At 52.5% G+C, this 24,753-nt stretch overlaps 1 protein-coding gene across 4 annotated transcripts in view; it reads right to left on the bottom strand.

Moving 5' to 3' along the window:
- best4 (bestrophin 4) overlaps positions 1-20,182 on the bottom strand; it is a 52,723-nt gene extending 32,541 nt beyond the window's left edge. The window contains exons 1-3 of one of the 4 annotated variants that reach the window (XM_055866040.1): positions 20,129-20,182; positions 11,389-11,495; positions 11,097-11,258 (exon numbers count right to left, since the gene is read on the bottom strand). In XM_055866040.1, the coding sequence (XP_055722015.1) occupies positions 11,097-11,258; positions 11,389-11,471 (245 nt within the window). In that variant the 5' untranslated portion in view covers positions 11,472-11,495; positions 20,129-20,182. Of the gene's footprint in view, positions 1-11,096; positions 11,275-11,388; positions 13,217-20,128 lie in introns of those variants that run through there. The other 3 variants (XM_055866042.1, XM_055866041.1, XM_055866043.1) reach the window with 3 other exon arrangements.
- Between the last annotated feature and the right edge of the window lie 4,571 nt (positions 20,183-24,753).

Below are 24,753 nucleotides of genomic sequence, written 5' to 3' on the forward strand. Positions count from 1 at the left end.
CAGCCCATTAGCTCCCCTCCCACTCAGCCCACTAGCTCCCCTCCCACTCAGTCTACTAGCTCCCCTCCCACTCAGTCTACTAGCTCCCCTCCCACTCAGTCTACTAGCTCCCCTCCCACTCAGTCTACTAGCTCCCCTCCCACTCAGTCTACTAGCTCCCCTCCCACTCAGTCTACTAGCTCCCCTCCCACTCAGTCTACTAGCTCCCCTCCCACTCAGTCTACTAGCTCCCCTCCCACTCAGTCTACTAGCTCCCCTCCCACTCAGTCTACTAGCTCCCCTCCCACTCAGTCTACTAGCTCCCCTCCCACTCAGTCTACTAGCTCCCCGCCCACTCAGTCTACTAGCTCCCCTCCCCCTCAGTCTACTAGCTCCCCCACCCACTCAGTCTACTAGCTCCCCTCCCACTCAGTCTATTAGCTCCCCCACCCACTCAGTCTACTAGCTCCCCTCCCACTCAGTCTACTAGCTCCCCTCCCCCTCAGCCCATTAGCTCCCTGCCCACTCAGCCCATTAGCTCCCTGCCCACTCAGTCTACTCGCTCCCCTCCCACTCAGTCTACTCGCTCCCCTCCCACTCAGTCTACTCGCTCCCCTCCCACTCAGTCTACTCGCTCCCCTCCCACTCAGTCTACTCGCTCCCCTCCCACTCAGTCTACTCGCTCCCCTCCCACTCAGTCTACTCGCTCCCCTCCCACTCAGTCTACTCGCTCCCCTCCCACTCAGTCTACTCGCTCCCCTCCCACTCAGTCTACTCGCTCCCCTCCCACTCAGTCTACTCGCTCCCCTCCCACTCAGTCTACTCGCTCCCCTCCCACTCAGTCTACTAGCTCCCCTCCCACTCAGTCTACTAGCTCCCCTCCCACTCAGTCTACTAGCTCCCCTTCCAATCAGTCTACTAGCTCCCCTCCCACTCAGTCTACTAGCTCCCCTCCCACTCAGTCTACTAGCTCCCCTCCCACTCAGTCTACTAGCTCCCCTCCCACTCAGTCTACTAGCTCCCCTCCCACTCAGTCTACTAGCTCCCCTCCCACTCAGTCTACTAGCTCCCCTCCCACTCAGTCTACTAGCTCCCCTCCCACTCAGTCTACTCGCTCCCCTCCCACTCAGTCTACTCGCTCCGCTCCCACTCAGTCTACTCGCTCCCCTCCCACTCAGTCTACTCGCTCCCCTCCCACTCAGTCTACTCGCTCCCCTCCCACTCAGTCTACTCGCTCCCCTCCCACTCAGTCTACTCGCTCCCCTCCCACTCAGTCTACTCGCTCCCCTCCCCCTCAGTCTACTCGCTCCCCCCCACTCAGTCTACTCGCTCCCCTCCCACTCAGTCTACTAGCTCCCCACCCACTCAGTCTACTAGCTCCCCTCCCACTCAGTCTACTAGCTCCCCTCCCACTCAGTCTACTAGCTCCCCTCCCACTCAGTCTACTAGCTCCCCTCCCACTCAGTCTACTAGCTCCCCTCCCACTCAGTCTACTAGCTCCCCCACCCACTCAGTCTACTAGCTCCCCTCCCACTCAGTCTACTAGCTCCCCTCCCACTCAGTCTACTAGCTCCCCTCCAACTCAGCCCATTAGCTCCCCTCCCACTCAGCCCATTAGCACCCCACCCACTCAGTCTACTAGCTCCCCACCCAATCAGTCTACTAGCTCCCCTCCCACTCAGTCTACTAGCTCCCCTCCCACTCAGTCTACTAGCTCCCCTCCCACTCAGTCTACTAGCTCCCATCCCACTCAGTCTACTAGCTCCCCTCCCACTCAGCCCATTAGCTCCCCTCCCACTCAGTCTACTAGCTCCCCTCCCCCTCAGTCTACTAGCTCCCCTCCCACTCAGTCTATTAGCTCCCCTCCCACTCAGTCTACTAGCTCCCCTCCCACTCAGTCTACTAGCTCCCCCACCCACTCAGTCTACTAGCTCCCCCACCCACTCAGTCTACTAGCCCCCGTCCCACTCAGTCTACTAGCTCCCCTCCCACTCAGTCTACTAGCTCCCCTCCCACTCAGTCTACTAGCTCCCCTCCCACTCAGCCTACTAGCTCCCCTCCCACTCAGTCTACTAGCTCCCCTCCCACTCAGTCTACTAGCTCCCCTCCCACTCAGTCTACTAGCTCCCCTCCCACTCAGTCTACTAGCTCCCCTCCCACTAAGTCTACTAGCTCCCCTCCCACTCAGTCTACTAGCTCCCCTCCCACTCAGTCTACTAGCTCCCCGCCCACTCAGTCTACTAGCTCCCCTCCCCACTCAGTCTACTAGCTCCCCTCCCCACTCAGTCTACTAGCTCCCCTCCCACTCAGTCTACTAGCTCCCCTCCCACTCCGTCTATTAGCTCCCCCACCCACTCAGTCTACTAGCTCCCCTCCCACTCAGCCTACTAGCTCCCCTCCCCCTCAGCCCATTAGCTCCCTGCCCACTCAGCCCATTAGCTCCCTGCCCACTCAGTCTACTAGCTCCCCTCCCACTCAGTCTACTAGCTCCCCTCCCACTCAGTCTACTAGCTCCCCTCCCACTCAGTCTACTAGCTCCCCTCCCAATCAGTCTACTCGCTCCCCTCCCACTCAGTCTACTCGCTCCCCTCCCCCTCAGTCTACTCGCTCCCCTCCCACTCAGCCCATTAGCTCCCCTCCAACTCAGTCCACTAGCTCCCCACCCACTCAGTCTACTAGCTCCCCTCCCACTCAGTCTACTAGCTCCCCTCCCACTCAGCCTACTAGCTCCCCTCCCACTCAGTCTACTCGCTCCCCTCCCCCTCAGTCTACTCGCTCCCCTCCCACTCAGCCCCTTAGCTCCCTGCCCACTCAGTTTACTAGCTCCCTCCCACTCAGTCTACTAGCTCCCCTCCCACTCAGTCTACTAGCTCCCCTCCCACTCAGTCTACTAGCTCCCCTTCCAATCAGTCTACTAGCTCCCCTCCCACTCAGTCTACTAGCTCCCCTCCCACTCAGTCTACTAGCTCCCCTCCCACTCAGTCTACTAGCTCCCCTCCCACTCAGTCTACTAGCTCCCCTCCCACTCAGTCTACTAGCTCCCCTCCCCCTCAGCCCATTAGCTCCCTGCCCACTCAGCCCATTAGCTCCCTGCCCACTCAGTCTACTCGCTCCCCTCCCACTCAGTCTACTCGCTCCCCTCCCACTCAGTCTACTCGCTCCCCTCCCACTCAGTCTACTCGCTCCCCTCCCACTCAGTCTACTCGCTCCCCTCCCACTCAGTCTACTCGCTCCCCTCCCACTCAGTCTACTCGCTCCCCTCCCACTCAGTCTACTCGCTCCCCTCCCACTCAGTCTACTCGCTCCCCTCCCACTCAGTCTACTCGCTCCCCTCCCACTCAGTCTACTCGCTCCCCTCCCACTCAGTCTACTCGCTCCCCTCCCACTCAGTCTACTAGCTCCCCTCCCACTCAGTCTACTAGCTCCCCTCCCACTCAGTCTACTAGCTCCCCTTCCAATCAGTCTACTAGCTCCCCTCCCACTCAGTCTACTAGCTCCCCTCCCACTCAGTCTACTAGCTCCCCTCCCACTCAGTCTACTAGCTCCCCTCCCACTCAGTCTACTAGCTCCCCTCCCACTCAGTCTACTAGCTCCCCTCCCACTCAGTCTACTAGCTCCCCTCCCACTCAGTCTACTAGCTCCCCTCCCACTCAGTCTACTCGCTCCCCTCCCACTCAGTCTACTCGCTCCGCTCCCACTCAGTCTACTCGCTCCCCTCCCACTCAGTCTACTCGCTCCCCTCCCACTCAGTCTACTCGCTCCCCTCCCACTCAGTCTACTCGCTCCCCTCCCACTCAGTCTACTCGCTCCCCTCCCACTCAGTCTACTCGCTCCCCTCCCCCTCAGTCTACTCGCTCCCCCCCACTCAGTCTACTCGCTCCCCTCCCACTCAGTCTACTAGCTCCCCACCCACTCAGTCTACTAGCTCCCCTCCCACTCAGTCTACTAGCTCCCCTCCCACTCAGTCTACTAGCTCCCCTCCCACTCAGTCTACTAGCTCCCCTCCCACTCAGTCTACTAGCTCCCCTCCCACTCAGTCTACTAGCTCCCCCACCCACTCAGTCTACTAGCTCCCCTCCCACTCAGTCTACTAGCTCCCCTCCCACTCAGTCTACTAGCTCCCCTCCAACTCAGCCCATTAGCTCCCCTCCCACTCAGCCCATTAGCACCCCACCCACTCAGTCTACTAGCTCCCCACCCAATCAGTCTACTAGCTCCCCTCCCACTCAGTCTACTAGCTCCCCTCCCACTCAGTCTACTAGCTCCCCTCCCACTCAGTCTACTAGCTCCCATCCCACTCAGTCTACTAGCTCCCCTCCCACTCAGCCCATTAGCTCCCCTCCCACTCAGTCTACTAGCTCCCCTCCCCCTCAGTCTACTAGCTCCCCTCCCACTCAGTCTATTAGCTCCCCTCCCACTCAGTCTACTAGCTCCCCTCCCACTCAGTCTACTAGCTCCCCCACCCACTCAGTCTACTAGCTCCCCCACCCACTCAGTCTACTAGCCCCCGTCCCACTCAGTCTACTAGCTCCCCTCCCACTCAGTCTACTAGCTCCCCTCCCACTCAGTCTACTAGCTCCCCTCCCACTCAGCCTACTAGCTCCCCTCCCACTCAGTCTACTAGCTCCCCTCCCACTCAGTCTACTAGCTCCCCTCCCACTCAGTCTACTAGCTCCCCTCCCACTCAGTCTACTAGCTCCCCTCCCACTAAGTCTACTAGCTCCCCTCCCACTCAGTCTACTAGCTCCCCTCCCACTCAGTCTACTAGCTCCCCGCCCACTCAGTCTACTAGCTCCCCTCCCCACTCAGTCTACTAGCTCCCCTCCCCACTCAGTCTACTAGCTCCCCTCCCACTCAGTCTACTAGCTCCCCTCCCACTCCGTCTATTAGCTCCCCCACCCACTCAGTCTACTAGCTCCCCTCCCACTCAGCCTACTAGCTCCCCTCCCCCTCAGCCCATTAGCTCCCTGCCCACTCAGCCCATTAGCTCCCTGCCCACTCAGTCTACTAGCTCCCCTCCCACTCAGTCTACTAGCTCCCCTCCCACTCAGTCTACTAGCTCCCCTCCCACTCAGTCTACTAGCTCCCCTCCCAATCAGTCTACTCGCTCCCCTCCCACTCAGTCTACTCGCTCCCCTCCCCCTCAGTCTACTCGCTCCCCTCCCACTCAGCCCATTAGCTCCCCTCCAACTCAGTCCACTAGCTCCCCACCCACTCAGTCTACTAGCTCCCCTCCCACTCAGTCTACTAGCTCCCCTCCCACTCAGCCTACTAGCTCCCCTCCCACTCAGTCTACTCGCTCCCCTCCCCCTCAGTCTACTCGCTCCCCTCCCACTCAGCCCCTTAGCTCCCTGCCCACTCAGTTTACTAGCTCCCTCCCACTCAGTCTACTAGCTCCCCTCCCACTCAGTCTACTAGCTCCCCTCCCACTCAGTCTACTAGCTCCCCTTCCAATCAGTCTACTAGCTCCCCTCCCACTCAGTCTACTAGCTCCCCTCCCACTCAGTCTACTAGCTCCCCTCCCACTCAGTCTACTAGCTCCCCTCCCACTCAGTCTACTAGCTCCCCTCCCACTCAGTCTACTAGCTCCCCTCCCACTCAGTCTACTAGCTCCCCTCCCACTCAGTCTACTAGCTCCCCTCCCACTCAGTCTACTAGCTCCCCTCCCACTCAGTCTACTAGCTCCCCTCCCACTCAGTCTACTAGCTCCCCTCCCACTCAGTCTACTCGCTCCCCTCCCCCTCAGTCTACTCGCTCCCCTCCCCCTCAGTCTACTCGCTCCCCTCCCCCTCAGTCTACTCGCTCCCCTCCCACTCAGTCTACTAGCTCTCCTCCCACTCAGTCTACTAGCTCCTCTCCCACTCAGTCTACTAGCTCCCCTCCCACTCAGTCTACTCGCTCCCCACCCACTCCTTCTACTCGCTCCCCACCCACTCAGTCTACTCCCTCCCCCACCCACTCAGTCTAATAGCTCCCCTCCCACTCAGTCTACTAGCTCCCCGCCCACTCATTCTACTCGCTCCCCACCCACTCAGTCTACTAGCTCCCCTCCCACTCAGTCTACTAGCTCCCCTCCCACTCATTCTACTCGCTCCCCACCCACTCAGTCTACTAGCTCCCCTTCCACTCAGTCTACTAGCTCCCCTCCCACTCAGTCTACTAGCTCCCCTCCCACTCAGTCTACTAGCTCCCCTCCCACTCAGTCTACTAGCTCCCCTCCCACTCAGTCTACTAGCTCCCCTCCCACTCAGTCTACTAGCTCCCCTCCCACTCAGTCTACTAGCTCCCCTCCCACTCAGTCTACTAGCTCCCCTCCCACTCAGTCTACTAGCTCCCCTCCCACTCAGTCTACTAGCTCCCCTCCCACTCAGTCTACTAGCTCCCCTCCCACTCAGGCTACTCGCTCCCCTCCCACTCAGGCTACTCGCTCCCCTCCCACTCAGTCTACTAGCTCCCCTCCCACTCAGGCTACTCGCTCCCCTCCCCCTCAGTCTACTCGCTCCCCTCCCCCTCAGTCTACTCGCTCCCCTCCCACTCAGTCTACTAGCTCCCCTCCCACTCAGTCTACTAGCTCCCCTCCTACTCAGTCTACTAGCTCCCCTCCCACTCAGTCTACTCGCTCCCCACCCACTCATTCTACTCGCTCCCCACCCACTCAGTCTACTCGCTCCCCCACCCACTCAGTCTACTGGCTCCCCTCCCACTCAGTCTACTGGCTCCCCGCCCACTCATTCTACTCGCTCCCCACCCACTCAGTCTACTAGCTCCCCTCCCACTCAGTCTACTAGCTCCCCGCCCACTCATTCTACTCGCTCCCCACCCACTCAGTCTACTAGCTCCCCACCCACTCAGTCTACTAGCTCCCCTCCCACTCAGTCTACTCGCTCCCCGCCCACTCATTCTACTCGCTCCCCGCCCACTCAGTCTACTCGCTCCCCTCCCACTCAGTCTACTCGCTCCCCACCCACTCATTCTACTCGCTCCCCTCCCACTCAGTCTACTAGCTCCCCTCCCACTCAGTCTACTAGCTCCCCTCCCACTCAGTCTACTAGCTCCCCTCCCACTCAGTCTACTAGCTCCCCTCCCACTCAGTCTACTAGCTCCCCTCCCACTCAGTCTACTAGCTCCCCTCCCACTCAGTCTACTAGCTCCCCCACCCACTCAGTCTACTCGCTCCCCTCCCACTCAGTCTACTCGCTCCCCTCCCACTCAGTCCATTAGCTCCCCGCCCACTCAGTCTACTAGCTCCCCTCCCACTCAGTCTACTAGCTCCCCTCCCACTCAGTCTACTAGCTCCCCTCCCACTCAGTCTACTAGCTCCCCTCCCACTCAGTCTACTAGCTCCCCTCCCACTCAGTCTACTAGCTCCCCTTCCAATCAGTCTACTAGCTCCCCTTCCAATCAGTCTACTAGCTCCCCTCCCACTCAGTCTACTAGCTCCCCTCCCACTCAGTCTACTAGCTCCCCTCCCACTCAGTCTACTCGCTCCCCTCCCACTCAGTCTACTAGCTCCCCTCCCACTCAGTCTACTAGCTCCCCTCCCCCTCAGTCTACTAGCTCCCCTCTCACTCAGTCTACTAGCTCCCCTCCCACTCAGTCTACTAGCTCCCCTCCCACTCAGTCTACTCGCTCCCCTCCCCCTCAGTCTACTAGCTCCCCTCCCACTCAGTCTACTAGCTCCCCTCCCACTCAGTCTACTAGCTCCCCTCCCACTCAGTCTACTAGCTCCCCTCCCACTCAGTCTACTAGCTCCCCTCCCACTCGTTCTACTAGCTCCCCTCCCACTCGTTCTACTAGCTCCCCTCCCACTCAGTCTACTCGCTCCCCACCCACTCATTCTACTCGCTCCCCACCCACTCAGTCTACTCGCTCCCCACCCACTCAGTCTACTCGCTCCCCCACCCACTCAGTCTACTAGCTCCCCTCCCACTCAGTCTACTAGCTCCCCGCCAACTCATTCTACTCGCTCCCCACCCACTCAGTCTACTAGCTCCCCGCCCACTCATTCTACTCGCTCCCCACCCACTCAGTCTACTCGCTCCCCACCCACTCATTCTACTCGCTCCCCTCCCACTCAGTCTACTCGCTCCCCTCCCACTCAGTCTACTCGCTCCCCTCCCACTCAGTCTACTAGCTCCCCTCCCACTCAGTCTACTAGCTCCCCTCCCACTCAGTCTACTAGCTCCCCTCCCACTCAGTCTACTAGCTCCCCTCCCACTCAGTCTACTAGCTCCCCTCCCACTCAGTCTACTAGCTCCCCTCCCACTCAGTCTACTAGCTCCCCTCCCACTCAGTCTACTAGCTCCCCTCCCACTCAGTCTACTAGCTCCCCTCCCACTCAGTCTACTAGCTCCCCTCCCACTCAGTCTACTAGCTCCCCTCCCACTCAGTCTACTAGCTCCCCTCCCACTCAGTCTACTAGCTCCCCGCCCACTCAGTCTACTAGCTCCCCTCCCCCTCAGTCTACTAGCTCCCCCACCCACTCAGTCTACTAGCTCCCCTCCCACTCAGTCTATTAGCTCCCCCACCCACTCAGTCTACTAGCTCACCTCCCACTCAGTCTACTAGCTCCCCTCCCCCTCAGCCCATTAGCTCCCTGCCCACTCAGCCCATTAGCTCCCCGCCCACTCAGTCTACTAGCTCCCCTCCCACTCAGTCTACTCGCTCCCCGCCCACTCAGTCTACTCGCTCCCCTCCCACTCAGTCTACTCGCTCCCCACCCACTCATTCTACTCGCTCCCCTCCCACTCAGTCTACTCGCTCCCCTCCCACTCAGTCTACTCGCTCCCCTCCCACTCAGTCTACTAGCTCCCCTCCCACTCAGTCTACTAGCTCCCCTCCCACTCAGTCTACTAGCTCCCCTCCCACTCAGTCTACTAGCTCCCCTCCCACTCAGTCTACTAGCTCCCCTCTCACTCAGTCTACTAGCTCCCCTCCCACTCAGTCTACTAGCTCCCCCACCCACTCAGTCTACTCGCTCCCCTCCCACTCAGTCTACTCGCTCCCCTCCCACTCAGTCTACTAGCTCCCCTCCCATTCAGCCCATTAGCTCCCCTCCCACTCAGTCTACTAGCTCCCCTCCCACTCAGTCTACTAGCTCCCCTCCCACTCAGTCTACTAGCTCCCCTCCCACTCAGTCTACTAGCTCCCCTCCCACTCAGTCTACTAGCTCCCCTCCCACTCAGTCTACTAGCTCCCCTCCCACTCAGTCTACTAGCTCCCCTCCCACTCAGTCTACTAGCTCCCCTCCCACTCAGTCTACTAGCTCCCCTCCCACTCAGTCTACTAGCTCCCCGCCCACTCAGTCTACTAGCTCCCCTCCCCCTCAGTCTACTAGCTCCCCCACCCACTCAGTCTACTAGCTCCCCTCCCACTCAGTCTATTAGCTCCCCCACCCACTCAGTCTACTAGCTCCCCTCCCACTCAGTCTACTAGCTCCCCTCCCCCTCAGCCCATTAGCTCCCCGCCCACTCAGTCTACTAGCTCTCCTCCCACTCAGTCTACTAGCTCCCCTCCCACTCAGTCTACTAGCTCCCCTCCCACTCAGTCTACTAGCTCCCCTCCCACTCAGTCTACTAGCTCCCCTCCCACTCAGTCTACTAGCTCCCCTCCCACTCAGTCTACTAGCTCCCCTCCCACTCAGTCTACTAGCTCCCCTCCCACTCAGTCTACTAGCTCCCCTCCCACTCAGTCTACTAGCTCCCCTCCCACTCAGTCTACTCGCTCCCCTCCCACTCAGTCTACTCGCTCCCCTCCCACTCAGTCTACTCGCTCCCCTCCCACTCAGTCTACTCGCTCCCCTCCCACTCAGTCTACTCGCTCCCCTCCCACTCAGTCTACTCGCTCCCCTCCCACTCAGTCTACTCGCTCCCCTCCCACTCAGTCTACTCGCTCCCCTCCCACTCAGTCTACTCGCTCCCCTCCCACTCAGTCTACTCGCTCCCCTCCCACTCAGTCTACTCGCTCCCTTCCCACTCAGTCTACTAGCTCCTCTCCCACTCAGTCTACTCGCTCCCCTCCCACTCAGTCTACTCGCTCCCCTCCCCATCAGTCTACTCGCTCCCCTCCCCCTCAGTCTACTCGCTCCCCTCCCCCTCAGTCTACTAGCTCCCCTCCCACTCAGTCTACTCGCTCCCCGCCCACTCAGTCTACTCGCTCCCCGCCCACTCAGTCTACTCGCTCCCCGCCCACTCAGTCTACTCACTCCCCGCCCACTCAGTCTACTCGCTCCCCGCCCACTCAGTCTACTAGCTCCCCGCCCACTCAGTCTACTAGCTCCCCACCCACTCAGTCTACTCGCTCCCCACCCACTCATTCTACTCGCTCCCCACCCACTCATTCTACTCGCTCCCCACCCACTCATTCTACTCGCTCCCCACCCACTCAGCCCATTAGCTCCCCCTCCCACTCAGTCTACTAGCTCCCCTCCCACTCAGTCTACTAGCTCCCCTCCCACTCAGTCTACTAGCTCCCCCACCCACTCAATCTGTCTTGTCAGACTTCCTGGTAGTTTGACATGAGTGAAAAATTTATTCATTAAGTCATTTTTCTCAATTGTTTTACATTTTTTAAATCGGGAAAAATAACTGTGGGTGATGTTTTAGTCACTCAAAAGTTTATACATAGGAATCCGAATGACTGTTTAGGACCTTTAATACAGTGATGCTAAAGTCAATCCGACTTGCCGAACTGAACCTCCCTCTGGGAAAATTAAAGGGAAGCTAAAGTCAATCTGACTTGCCGAACTGAACCTCCCTCTGGGAAAATTAAAGGGAAGCTAAAGTCAATCTGACTTGCCGAACTGAACCTCCCTCTGGGAAAATTAAAGGGAAGCTAAAGTCAATCCGACTTGCCGAACTGAACCTCCCTCTGGGAAAATTAAAGGGAAGCTAAAGTCAATCTGACTTGCCGAACTGAACCTCCCTCTGGGAAAATTAAAGGGAAGCTAAAGTCAATCTGACTTGCCGAACTGAACCTCCCTCTGGGAAAATTAAAGGGAAGCTAAAGTCAATCTGACTTGCCGAACTGAACCTCCCTCTGGGAAAATTAAAGGGATTCTATTCCATTCTTTCTATTTACTCCCAATAAAAGACGTTGAAGGCAGCCGCTCATCCTACCTGTAGAAAACACTGAAGAAGCTGTACATCAGACAGAACACCAGGGACTCTTTATACAGCAGCTTGTAGATGCTTCCCCTCCACCTGAAGAGCAGCTTGGAAAACCCTCCAAACTTAGCATCCGCCACTTCCAGGGTGTAGGAGACCGTCATCGTTATGTCGCTGTGGAGAAAAACACCTGTAAAATACACAAGGAAATTGCAGTTGTCCATTTACACGTTAGCTGCCGTAATGTCAAATGTTAGATTTTTTTTTTTCTCGTAGCATTTTTATAGACATGTTCCCTTCTTACCTGTAAAAGACTGCTGAAACACCCGTACGCCTGTATTCAGTCACTCTGTCCCGAGAAAGATCATCACTTCCCTCTCCTCTCATTTGAAATCTCTACTGTGTGTCATCCTGTCACAATTCATCACCATATCATTGTGTGAGATAGAGGATGCTGATCACACTGTGATTTATAGGCTGGGAAACCCATGTGTAAAATAAGTGTCCTGCCGATTTAAAACGAGTCAAGTTCACCTTTGGGCCCACACGAGATAAAAAATTGAGGAAGTACAAACAAGCATTAAAGAATGACTGGCCTCTTAAAAAAAAATCCCTTTGAAAAATGGCCTGTGGCATCGATATGAGTCAGAAACATTTATTATCGTGTCAAAATTGACTACAAAAGTGTAAATGGGATCATTTTGGTTATAAAGTCAGTATGGTCTAAAACAGAGTTTAGAACCTCAGTGTGTCACAATGAGTAAATTAAAGTTGGATTTAGATTATAGTTATGTCAGTAAATCATGCCCCCTTTCGTCAAGCTCCAAGTGTAAATCATGCCCCCCTTTCGCCAAGCTCCAAGTGTAAATCATGCCCCCTTTCGTCAAGCTCCAAGTGTAAATCATGCCCCCTTTCGTCAAGCTCCAAGTGTAAATCATGCCCTCTTTCGTCAAGCTCCAAGTGTAAATCATGCCCCCTTTCGTCAAGCTCCAAGTGTAAATCATGCCCCCCTTTCGTCAAGCTCCAAGTGTAAATCATGCCCCCCTTTCGTCAAGCTCCAAGTGTAAATCATGCCCTCTTTCGTCAAGCTCCAAGTGTAAATCATGCCCCCTTTCGTCAAGCTCCAAGTGTAAATCATGCCCCCCTTTCGTCAAGCTCCAAGTGTAAATCATGCCCCCCTTTCGTCAAGCTCCAAGTCCAAATCACGCCATTGTTCACTTGCTATTTCCACAGCTTGTCAGGCAACACCTCAGAATACAAGTGTGTCATGTGACACAAGTAACCTTGTGACTCCTCCTCCGTTGATGTTGCCAGAGTCTCACTTGACTCCTATGGAAAGGACACGCCCTCATGAGGCCTCTGATAGTGACCTGAGTTACAGCCAGAGTCTCCCTAGACTCCTATGGAAAGGACACGCCATCATGAGGCCTCTGATAGTGACCTGAGTTACAGCCAGAGTCTCCCTAGACTCCTATGGAAAGGACACGCCATCATGAGGCCTCTGATAGTGACCTGAGTTACAGCCAGAGTCTCCCTAGACTCCTATGGAAAGGACACGCCATCATGAGGCCTCTGATAGTGACCTGAGTTACAGCCAGAGTCTCCCTAGACTCCTATGGAAAGGACACGCCATCACTGTGTTCACCATATAATGTCCAGGGTATAACCTAGCCTGGTCACTGTGTTCACCATGTAATGTCCAGGGTCTAACCTAGCCTGGTGGAACCAGCCTGATCACCATATAATGTCCAGGGTCTAACCTAGCCTGGTGGAACCAGCCTGATCACCATATAATGTCCAGGGTATAACCTAGCCTGGTGGAACCAGCCTGATCACCATATAATGTCCAGGGTATAACCTAGCCTGGTGGAACCCGCCTGATCACCATATAATGTCCAGGGTATAACCTAGCCTGGTGGATCAGCCTGATCACCATATAATGTCCAGGGTCTAACCTAGCCTGGAGGAACCAGCCTGTTCACCATATAATGTCCAGGGTCTAACCTAGCCTGGTAGAACCAGCCTGTTCAACATATAATGTCCAGGGTATAACCTAGCCTGGTGGAACCAGCCTGATCACCATATAATGTCCAGGGTATAACCTAGCCTGGTGGAACCAGCCTGATCACCATATAATGTCCAGGGTCTAACCTAGCCTGGTATAACCAGCCTGATCACTGTGTTCACCATATAATGCCCAGGGTCTAACCTAGCCTGATGGAACCAGCCTGATCACCATATAATGTCCAGGGTCTAACCTAGCCTGATGGAACCAGCCTGATCACCATATAATGTCCAGGGTATAACCTAGCCTGGTGGAACCAGCCTGATCACCATATAATGTCCAGGGTCTAACCTAGCCTGGTGGAACCAGCCTGATCACCATATAATGTCCAGGGTATAACCTAGCCTGGTGGAACCAGCCTGATCACCATATAATGTCCAGGGTATAACCTAGCCTGGTGGATCAGCCTGATCACCATATAATGTCCAGGGTCTAACCTAGCCTGGAGGAACCAGCCTGATCACCATATAATGTCCAGGGTCTAACCTAGCCTGGTGGAACCAGCCTGATCACCATATAATGTCCAGGGTATAACCTAGCCTGGTGGAACCAGCCTGATCACCATATAATGTCCAGGGTATAACCTAGCCTGGTGGAACCCGCCTGATCACCATATAATGTCCAGGGTATAACCTAGCCTGGTGGATCAGCCTGATCACCATATAATGTCCAGGGTCTAACCTAGCCTGGAGGAACCAGCCTGTTCACCATATAATGTCCAGGGTCTAACCTAGCCTGGTAGAACCAGCCTGTTCAACATATAATGTCCAGGGTATAACCTAGCCTGGTGGAACCAGCCTGATCACCATATAATGTCCAGGGTATAACCTAGCCTGGTGGAACCAGCCTGATCACCATATAATGTCCAGGGTCTAACCTAGCCTGGTATAACCAGCCTGATCACTGTGTTCACCATATAATGTCCAGGGTCTAACCTAGCCTGATGGAACCAGCCTGATCACCATATAATGTCCAGGGTCTAACCTAGCCTGATGGAACCAGCCTGATCACCATATAATGTCCAGGGTATAACCTAGCCTGGTGGAACCAGCCTGATCACCATATAATGTCCAGGGTATAACCTAGCCTGGTGGAACCAGCCTGATCACCATATAATGTCAAGGGTATAACCTAGCCTGATGGAACCAGCCTGATCACGGTGTTCACCATATAATGTCCAGGGTATAACCTAGCCTGCTGGAACCAGCCTGATCACTGTGGTCCAATATAACGTCCAGGGTATAACCTAGCCTGGTGGAACCAGCCTGATCACCATATAATGTCCAGGGTATAACCTAGCCTGGTGGAACCAGCCTGATCACCATATAATGTCCAGGGTATAACCTAGCCTGGTGGATCAGCCTGATCACCATATAATGTCGAGGGTCTAACCTAGCCTGGTGGAACCAGCCTGATCACCATATAATGTCCAGGGTCTAACCTAGCCTGATGGAACCAGCCTGATCACTGTGTTCACCATATAATGTACAGGGTATAAACTAGCCTGCTGGAACCAGCCTGATCACTGTGGTCCAATATAACGTCCAGGGTATAACCTAGCCTGGTGGAACCAGCCTGATCACCATATAATGTCTAGGGTATAACCTAGCCTGGTGGAACCAGCCTGATCACCATATAATGTCCAGGGTCTAACCTAGCCTGGTAGAACCAGCCTGATCACCATTTAATGTCCAGGGTATAACCTAGCCTGGTGGAACCAGCCTGATCACCATATAATGTCCAGGGTATAACCTAGCCTGGTGGAACCAGCCTGATCACCATATAATGTCCAGGGTATAACCTAGCCTGGTCACTGTGTTCACCATATGATGCCCAGGGTATAACCTAGCCTGGTGGAACCAGCCTGATCACCATATAATGTCCAGGGTATAACCTAGCCTGGTGGAACCAGCCTGATCACCATATAATGTCCAGGGTATAACCTAGCCTGGTAGAACCAGCCTGATCACCATATAATGTCCAGGGTATAACCTAGCCTGGTGGAACCAGCCTGATCACCATATAATGTCCAGGGTATAACCTAGCCTGGTGGAACCAGCCTGATCACTGTGTTCACCATATTACGTCCAGGGTATAACCTAGCCTGGTGGAACCAGCCTGATCACCATATAATGTCCAGGGTATAACCTAGCCTGATGGAACCAGCCTTTTCACCATATAATGTCCAGGGTATAACCTAGCCTGATGGAACCAGCCTGATCAACATATAATGTCCAGGGTATAACCAGCCTGATCACCATATAATGTCCAGGGTATAACCAGGTCAGCGGAGTCAATCACCACCTTCCGGAAACACCTGAAACACCACCTCTTTAAGGAATACCTAGGATAGGATAAAGTAATCCTTCTAACCCCCCCCCCCCCCTCCTTAAAAGAGTTAGATGCACTATTGTAAAGTGGTTGTTCCACTGGATATCATAAGGTGAATGGACCAACTTGTAAGTCGCTCCGGATAAGAGCGTCTGCTAAATGACTTAAATGTAAATGTAAATGTAAATAACCTAGCCTGGTGGAACCAGCCTGATCACCATATCATGTCCAGGGTATAACCTAGCCTGGTGGAACCAGCCTGATCACCATATAATGTCCAGGGTCTAACCTAGCCTGGTGGAACCAGCCTGGTCACCATATAATGTCCAGGGTATAACCTAGCCTGGTGGAACCAGCCTGATCACCATATAATGTCCAGGGTATAACCTAGCCTGGTGGAACCAGCCTGATCACCATATAATGTCCAGGGTATAACCTAGCCTGGTGGAACCAGCCTGGTCACCATATAATGTCCAGGGTATAACCTAGCCTGGTGGAACCAGCCTGATCACCATATAATGTCCAGGGTATAACCTAGCCTGGTGGAACCAGCCTGGTCACCATATAATGTCCAGGGTATAACCTAGCCTGGTGGAACCAGCCTGATCACCATATAATGTCCAGGGTATAACCTAGCCTGGTGGAACCAGCCTGATCACTGTGTTCACCATATAATGTCCAGGGTATAACCTAGCCTGGTGGAACCAGCCGGATCACCATATAATGTCCAGGGTATAACCTAGCCTGGTCACTGTGTTCACCATATAATGTCCAGGGTCTAACCTAGCCTGGTGGAACCAGCCTGATCACTGTGTTCACCATATAATGTCCAGGGTATAACCTAGCCTGGCGGAACCAGCCGGATCACCATATAATGTCCAGGGTATAACCTAGCCTGGTCACTGTGTTCACCATATAATGTCCAGGGTCTAACCTAGCCTGGTGGAACCAGCCTGATCACTGTGTTCACCATATAATGTCCAGGGTCTAACCTAGCCTGGTGGAACCAGCCGGATCACCATATAATGTCCAGGGTATAACCTAGCCTGGTGGAACCAGCCTGTTCACCATATAATGTCCAGGGTATAACCTAGCCTGGTGGAACCAGCCTGATCACCATATAATGTCCAGGGTATAACCTAGCCTGGTGGAACCAGCCTGATCACCATATAATGTCCAGGGTATAACCTAGCCTGGTGGAACCAGCCTGATCACCATATAATGTCCAGGGTCTAACCTAGCCTGGTGGAACCAGCCTGATCACTGTGTTCACCATATAATGTCCAGGGTCTAACCTAGCCTGGTGGAACCAGCCTGATCACCATATAATGTCCAGGGTCTAACCTAGCCTGGTGGAACCAGCCTGATCACTGTGTTCACCATATAATGTCCAGGGTATAACCTAGCCTGGTGGAACCAGCCTGATCACCATATAATGTCCAGGGTCTAATCTAGCCTGGTGGAACCAGCCTGATCACCATATAATGTCCAGGGTATAACCTAGCCTGGTGGAACCAGCCTGATCACCATAAAATGTCCAGGGTATAACCTAGCCTGGTGAACCAGCCTGATCACCATATAATGTCCAGGGTCTAACCTAGCCTGGTGGAACCAGCCTGATCACCATATAATGTCCAGGGTCTAGCCTAGCCTGGTGGAACCAGCCTGATCACCATATCATGTCCAGGGTCTAACCTAGCCTGGTGGAACCAGCCTGATCACCAAATAATGTCCAGGGTGTAACCTAGCCTGGTGGAACCAGCCTGATCACCATATCATGTCCAGGGTATAACCTAGCCTGGTGGAACCAGCCTGATCACTGTGTTCACCATATAATGTCCAGGGTATAACCTAGCCTGGTGGAACCAGCCTGATCACCATATAATGTCCAGGGTATAACCTAGCCTGGAGGAACCAGCCTGATCACCATATAATGTCCAGGGTCTAACCTAGCCTGGTGGAACCAGCCTGATCACCATATAATGTCCAGGGTATAACCTAGCCTGGAGGAACCAGCCTGATCACCATATAATGTCCAGGGTCTAATCTAGCCTGGTCACTGTGTTCACCATATAATGTCCAGGGTCTAACCTAGCCTGGTGGAACCAGCCTGATCACCATATAATGTCCAGGGTATAACCTAGCCTGGTGGAACCAGCCTGATCACCATATAATGTCCAGGGTCTAACCTAGCCTGGTGGAACCAGCCTTATCACCATAAAATGTCCAGGGTCTAACCTAGCCTGGTGGAACCAGCCTGATCATTGTGTTCACCATATAATGTCCAGGGTATAACCTAGCCTGGTGGAACCAGCCTGATCACCATATAATGTCCAAGGTCTAACCTAGCCTGGTGGAACCAGCCTGATCACCATATAATGTCCAGGGTATAACCTAGCCTGGTGGAACCAGCCTGATCACCATATAATGTCCAGGGTATAACCTAGCCTGGTGGAACCAGCCTGATCACCATATAATGTCCAGGGTCTAACCAGCCTGATCACTGTGTTCACCATATAATGTCCAGGGTCTAACCTAGCCTGATGGAACCAGCCTGATCACCATATAATGTCCAGGGTATAACCTAGCCTGGTGGAACCAGCCTGATCACCATATAATGTCCAGGGTCTAACCTAGCCTGGTAGAACCAGCCTGATCACCATATAATGTCCAGGGTATAACCTAGCCTGGTAGAACCAGCCTGATCACTGTGTTCACCATATAATGTCCAGGGTATAACCTAGCCTGGTGGAACCAGCCTGATCACTGTGTTCACCATATAACGTCCAGGGTATAACCTAGCCTGGTAGAACCAGCCTGATCACCATATAATGTCCAGGGTATAACCTAGCCTGGTGGAACCAGCCTGGTCACCATATAATGTCCAGGGTATAACCTAGCCTGGTGGAACCAGCCTGATCACCATATAATGTCCAGGGTATAACCTAGCCTGGTGGAACCAGCCTGATCACCATATAATGTCCAGGGTCTAACCTAGCCTGGTAGAACCAGCCTGATCACCATATAATGTCCAGGGTATAACCTAGCCTGGTGGAACCAGCCTGATCACCATATAATGTCCAGGGTATAACCTAGCCTGATGGAACCAGCCTGATCACCATATAATGTCCAGGGTTTAACCTAGCCTGGTAGAACCAGCCTGATCACCATATAATGTCCAGGGTCTAACCTAGCCTGGTGGAACCAGCCTGATCACCATATAATGTCCAGGGTATAACCTAGCCTGGTGGAACCAGCCTGATCACCATATAATGTCCAGGGTATAACCTAGCCTGGTCACTGTGTTCACCATATAATGTCCAGGGTATAACCTAGCCTGGTGGAACCAGCCTGATCACCATATAATGTCCAGTGTATAACCTAGCCTGGTGGAACCAGCCTGATCACCATATAATGTCCAGGGTATAACCTAGCCTGGTGGAACCAGCCTGATCACCATGTAATGTCCAGGGTCTAACCTAGCCTGGTGGAACCAGCCGGATCACCATATAATGTCCAGGGTATAACCTAGCCTGGTCACTGTGTTCACCATATAATGTCCAGGGTATAACCTAGCCTGGTGTAACCAGCCTGATCACTGTGTTCACCATATAATGTCCAGGGTATAACCTAGCCTGGTGGAACCAGCCTGATCACCATATAATGTCCAGGGTATAACCTAGCCTGGTGGAACCAGCCTGATCACCATATAATGTCCAGGGTATAACCTAGCCTGGTCACTGTGTTCACCATATAACTACCATTGGTAACAGAACAGTGACTGTGTGTCAGATAGGACAGGTCACATCTGACACACAGTCCCTAACTACCATTGGTAACAGAACAGTGACTGTGTGTCAGATACCACCTGTCCTAACTGCCATTGGTAACAGAACGGTGACTGTGTGTGTTCACAGAACCATCTATAGAGGCAGCACATGGTTGATTTGAATGATGAAGTCCAGACTGATAGACACTGTGTCTGAATTGGGAGAAACCTTGTTCTCGGGGTGTTAAAATTATACACAATCTATTACTTTATATCGTCTTCTGTTATTATTGAATAATAATAACTGCGGGAATTCAACTCACATTAGTTGATATCGTTTCCACGGTAACATGTATCAACATGATGTGGTGAAACGTTGAAACGAAGTTGCAAGCTACTTTCGTATCGTAGCAAGAGAACAAACGTCTTATCAGACACATTCCAGACACCGGCTCCTGCCATAACTGATTAGACAGAGAAGTATCAGCTAGAGAGGATAGCCAACTACAGCTATCTTCAAGCTATGCTAGCTAGCTGCTGTCGTCAGCTTGGCTAAAAACAAGATCTTAGCCTACACATACAACTGAATTAGCTGACCATTTAACGATGGCGAGACAGTCCTCAACTTCAAAACTTCTCTCCGTAGCAAAGCTATCTTAGTTTACCTCGCTGTACTCAATACTGCCCTTGTTTGTTGTGATTGCCCGGCAAAAAGACACATCAAAGCACACCCCCAAGACAACTGTCGTTTTCTGTCTGTCTGTCATGGCCGTTAGCGTTTCTTAATGAGCATTGATGAAAAAACGAGGACAAATCAGGAAGTGCAGTTGACCTTTAAATGAATCTCCAAACCCTGCCATGTGCAATAAGTAGACATACCCTGTGATTGACTGCATCGTGAAGATCCCGCCACAGTACTCGGGGGCGGATTGGCCATGGGCCAGATTAGGCAATTGCCAGATGGGCTGGCCTATTTTTAGTAAAGTGGGCCTGTCTAAAAAATTTTTTTTTAAGTTTAAGTTTTTTTTTGCACAAATTTGGCTAATAATTAGGCCTTTCGGAAGAAAAATGGGCCTGTGTGGTGGCCTCGAGGAAAAAAATTGGGCCATGTGTTAGAAATGCCCGTGATGATTTCTGGTCCCAGTCCGTCCCTGACAGTACTGTTCTGGAAGACTGGTATCAGAGGAGGCTGGTGGGAGGAGCTATAGGAGGAAATGCTCTTTGTAATGGCTGGAATGGAATACATGGAATGGTACCAAACACATCAAGCACATGGAAACCACATGTTGGACTCCATTCCATCGATTCTATTCCAGCCATTACAATGAGCCAATCCTCTTATAGCTCCTCCCACCAGCCTCCTCTGACTGGTATAGCTCTTCCCACCAGCCTCCTCTGACTGGTATAGCTCCTCCCACCAGCCTCCTCTGACTGGTATAGCTCCTCCCACCAGCCTCCTCTGGCTGGTATAGCTCCTCCCACCAGCCTCCTCTGACTGGTATAGCTCCTCCCACCAGCCTCCTCTGACTGGTATAGCTCCTCCCACCAGCCTCCTCTGACTGGTATAGCTCCTCCCACCAGCCTCCTCTGACTGGTATAGCTCCTCCCACCAGCCTCCTCTGACTGGTATAGCCTCTCCCACCAGCCTCCTCTGACTGGTATAGCTCCTCCCACCAGCCTCCTCTGACTGGTATAGCTCCACTCATCTCCTAAGACAACTAGGAGCTACCTAGCCTGGTCCCACATCTGTTTGTGCTATATGATCGTTGGCATGCCATTGACTATGGGAGTTGGCAAGAAAGCACAAACAGATCTGGGACCAGGCTAGGGAGCTCTACCACCCAACTTGAACAAAATAATTGTACTACCATACGTCAGTGACAGATGTGTGTACAGCCCATCAGACAGACATGTTGCCTAGCTCTTGTCCATGGCGTCAGTGCACGTTAGTAGAGCAACGCGCCAACGCCCTGGACCAGAGCTAGATGACGGCCCAACTATCTTGTCCTCTTGGTCGTTGTTGCTGGTGTTCAGCAAAAGTATCTGTCTGTGCCAAGTTTCACCAGTCAGTGGACTATAAATTACTGTCTCATCTCCAGGACTGTTTTATCCTCCTCTTCTGTTTGTCCTCTATTCTATTTCCTCTTCTGTTAATTAATCCTCTGTTCTCTCTTTCTCTCCACCCCATCTCTCTCTCTCTCTCGCTGTCTCTCTCTCTCCACCCCATATTTCTCTCTCTCTCTCTCTTTCCACCCCATCTCTCTCCACCCCATCTCTCTCTCTCTCTCGCTGTCTCTCTCTCTCCACCCCATATTTCTCTCTCTCTCTCTCTTTCCACCCCATCTCTCTTCACCCCATCTCTCTCTCTCTCCACCCCATCTCTCTCTCACTCTCTCTCCACCCCATATTTCTCTCTCCACCCCATCTCTCTCTCTGTCTCTCTACCCCATATTTCTCTCTCTCTCCCCACCCCATCTCTCTCTCTGTCTCTCTACCCCATATTTCTCTCCACCCCATATTTCTCTCTCTCTCTCTACCCCATCTCTCTCTCTCTCTCTCTCTCTCTCTCTCTCTCTCTCTCTCTCTCTCTCTCTCTCTCTCTCTCTCTCTCTCTCTCTCTCTCTCTCTCTACCCCATATTTCTCTCTCTCTCCACCCCATCTCTCTCTCTCTCTCTCTCTCTACCCCATCTCTCTCTCTCTCTCTCTCTCTCTCTCTCTCTCTCCTGACTGATCTACTCTATCACTCTGGTCTTCTTTCTTCAACTGAAAGACAATTTAAAACTTATAGAATCAACTTTTGTTTGATCATGTTGACATTGCAGCATAATTTGTTTCTAAATATATCTTGAAGATCAGCATCCTTAAATATGGCATTGAGTTCCTTTGTCTAAAGGGTATGTTTTATTTTTTAAATTTCACCTTGATTTAACCAGGTAGGGTAGTTGAGAACAAGTTCTCATTTACAACTGCGACCTGGCCAAGATAAAACACAGCAGTTCGACACATACAACAACACAGAGTTACACATGGAATAAACAAAACATACAGTCAATAATACAGTAGAACAAAAGAAAACAAAACATCTATATACAGCATGTGCAAATGAGGTAAGTTAAGGGAGGTAAGGCAATAAATAGGCCATGGTGGCAAAGTAATTACAATATAGCAATTAAACACTGGAATGGTAGATGTGCAGAAGATGAATGTGCAAGTAGAGATACTGGGGTGCAAAGGAGCAAGATAAATAAATAAATACAGTATGGGGATGAGGTAGGTAGATAGATGGGCTGTTTATCCCAGTTGACAACCTTGTTTGTTATTCTGGCATATTGAGAAGGTGGTTCCATAACCTAATCATTTCACCACTCTGTCTTATTTCACAGGGCTCCAACCAGAAAGCATGTCAGACTCGACTACAGGCAGAAAAACATAATCGAAAGCCGACCGAATTCGAGACTTTCTCTTTGACCTCCATACGGAACATCTCCACTTTGTCTGCTTCACGCTTTATTCTCGGGTTGATAGATTTTGGGGTGGAGTCAACCGTCTTGCTTCTCCTCTTTCTCTTTGGTCTAGTTGGTGAAAAGAGTAGAAATACCCAAACATACTATAAATGTCCATCTGCTGTACGTCCATCTGCTGTATGTCCATCTGCTGTATGTCCATCTGCTGTATGTCCATCTGCTGTATGTCCATCTGCTGTACGTCCATCTGCTGTACGTCCATCTGCTGTCTGTCCATCTACAGTATGTCCATCTACAGTATGTCCATCTGCTGTATGTCCATCTGCTGTAGGTCCATCTGCTGTATGTCCATCTGCTGTATGTCCATCTGCTGTAGGTCCATCTGCTGTATGTCCATCTGCTGTATGTCCATCTGCTGTACGTCCATCTGCTGTAGGTCCATCTGCTGTATGTCCATCTGCTGTACGTCCATCTGCTGTACGTCCATCTGCTGTATGTCCAGCTACAGTATGTCCATCTGCTGTATGTCCATCTGCTGTAGGTCCATCTGCTGTAGGTCCATCTGCTGTATGTCCATCTGCTGTATGTCCATCTGATGTACCTCCATCTGCTGTATGTCCATCTGCTGTATGTCCATCTGCTGTATGTCCATCTGCTGTACGTCCATCTGCTGTATGTCCATCTGCTGTATGTCCATCTGCTGTACGTCCATCTGCTGTACGTCCATCTGCTGTATGTCCAGCTACAGTATGTCCATCTGCTGTATGTCCATCTGCTACACGTCCATCTGTTGTATGTCCATCTGCTGTATGTCCATCTGCTGTATGTCCATCTGCTATGTCCATCTGCTGTATGTCCATCTGCTGTATGTCCAGCTACAAAATGTCCATCTGCTGTACGTCCATCTGCTGTATGTCCATCTGCTGTATGTCCATCTGCTGTATGTCCAGCTACAAAATGTCCATCTGCTGTACGTCCATCTGCTGTATGTCCATCTGCTGTACGTCCATCTGCTGTATGTCCAGCTACAGTATGTCCATCTGCTGTATGTCCATCTGCTGTATGTCCATCTGCTGTAGGTCCATCTGCTGTATGTCCATGTGCTGTATGTCCAGCTACAGTATGTCCATCTGCTGTATGTCCATCTGCTGTATGTCCAGCTGCTGTATGTCCATCTGCTGTATGTCCATCTGCTGTCTGTCCATCTGCTGTACCTCCATCTGCTGTACGTCCATCTGCTGTAGGTCCATCTGCTGTATGTCCAGCTACAGTATGTCCAGCTACAGTATGTCCATCTGCTGTATGTCCATCTGCTGTATGTCCATCTGCTGTATGTCCATCTGCTGTATGTCCATCTGCTGTATGTCCATCTGCTGTATGTCCAGCTACAAAATGTCCATCTGCTGTACGTCCATCTGCTGTATGTCCATCTGCTGTATGTCCATCTGCTGTATGTCCAGCTACAAAATGTCCATCTGCTGTACGTCCATCTGCTGTATGTCCATCTGCTGTACGTCCATCTGCTGTATGTCCAGCTACAGTATGTCCATCTGCTGTATGTCCATCTGCTGTAGGTCCATCTGCTGTATGTCCATGTGCTGTATGTCCAGCTACAGTATGTCCATCTGCTGTATGTCCATCTGCTGTATGTCCAGCTGCTGTATGTCCATCTGCTGTATGTCCATCTGCTGTATGTCCATCTGCTGTATGTCCATCTGCTGTACCTCCATCTGCTGTACCTCCATCTGCTGTACGTCCATCTGCTGTAGGTCCATCTGCTGTATGTCCAGCTACAGTATGTCCAGCTGCTGTATGTCCAGCTGCTGTATGTCCATCTGCTGTATGTCCATCTGCTGTATGTCCATCTGCTGTACCTCCATCTGCTGTACGTCCATCTGCTGTATGTCCAGCTACAGTATGTCCAGCTACAGTATGTCCATCTGCTGTATGTCCATCTGCTGTACGTCCATCTGCTGTATGTCCATCTGCTGTACGTCCAGCTACAGTATGTCCATCTGCTGTCTGTCCAGCTGCTGTCT

Source organism: Salvelinus fontinalis, chromosome 17 (genome assembly GCF_029448725.1).
Source record: "Salvelinus fontinalis isolate EN_2023a chromosome 17, ASM2944872v1, whole genome shotgun sequence".
NCBI classification, from domain to species: Eukaryota; Metazoa; Chordata; class Actinopteri; order Salmoniformes; family Salmonidae; genus Salvelinus; species Salvelinus fontinalis.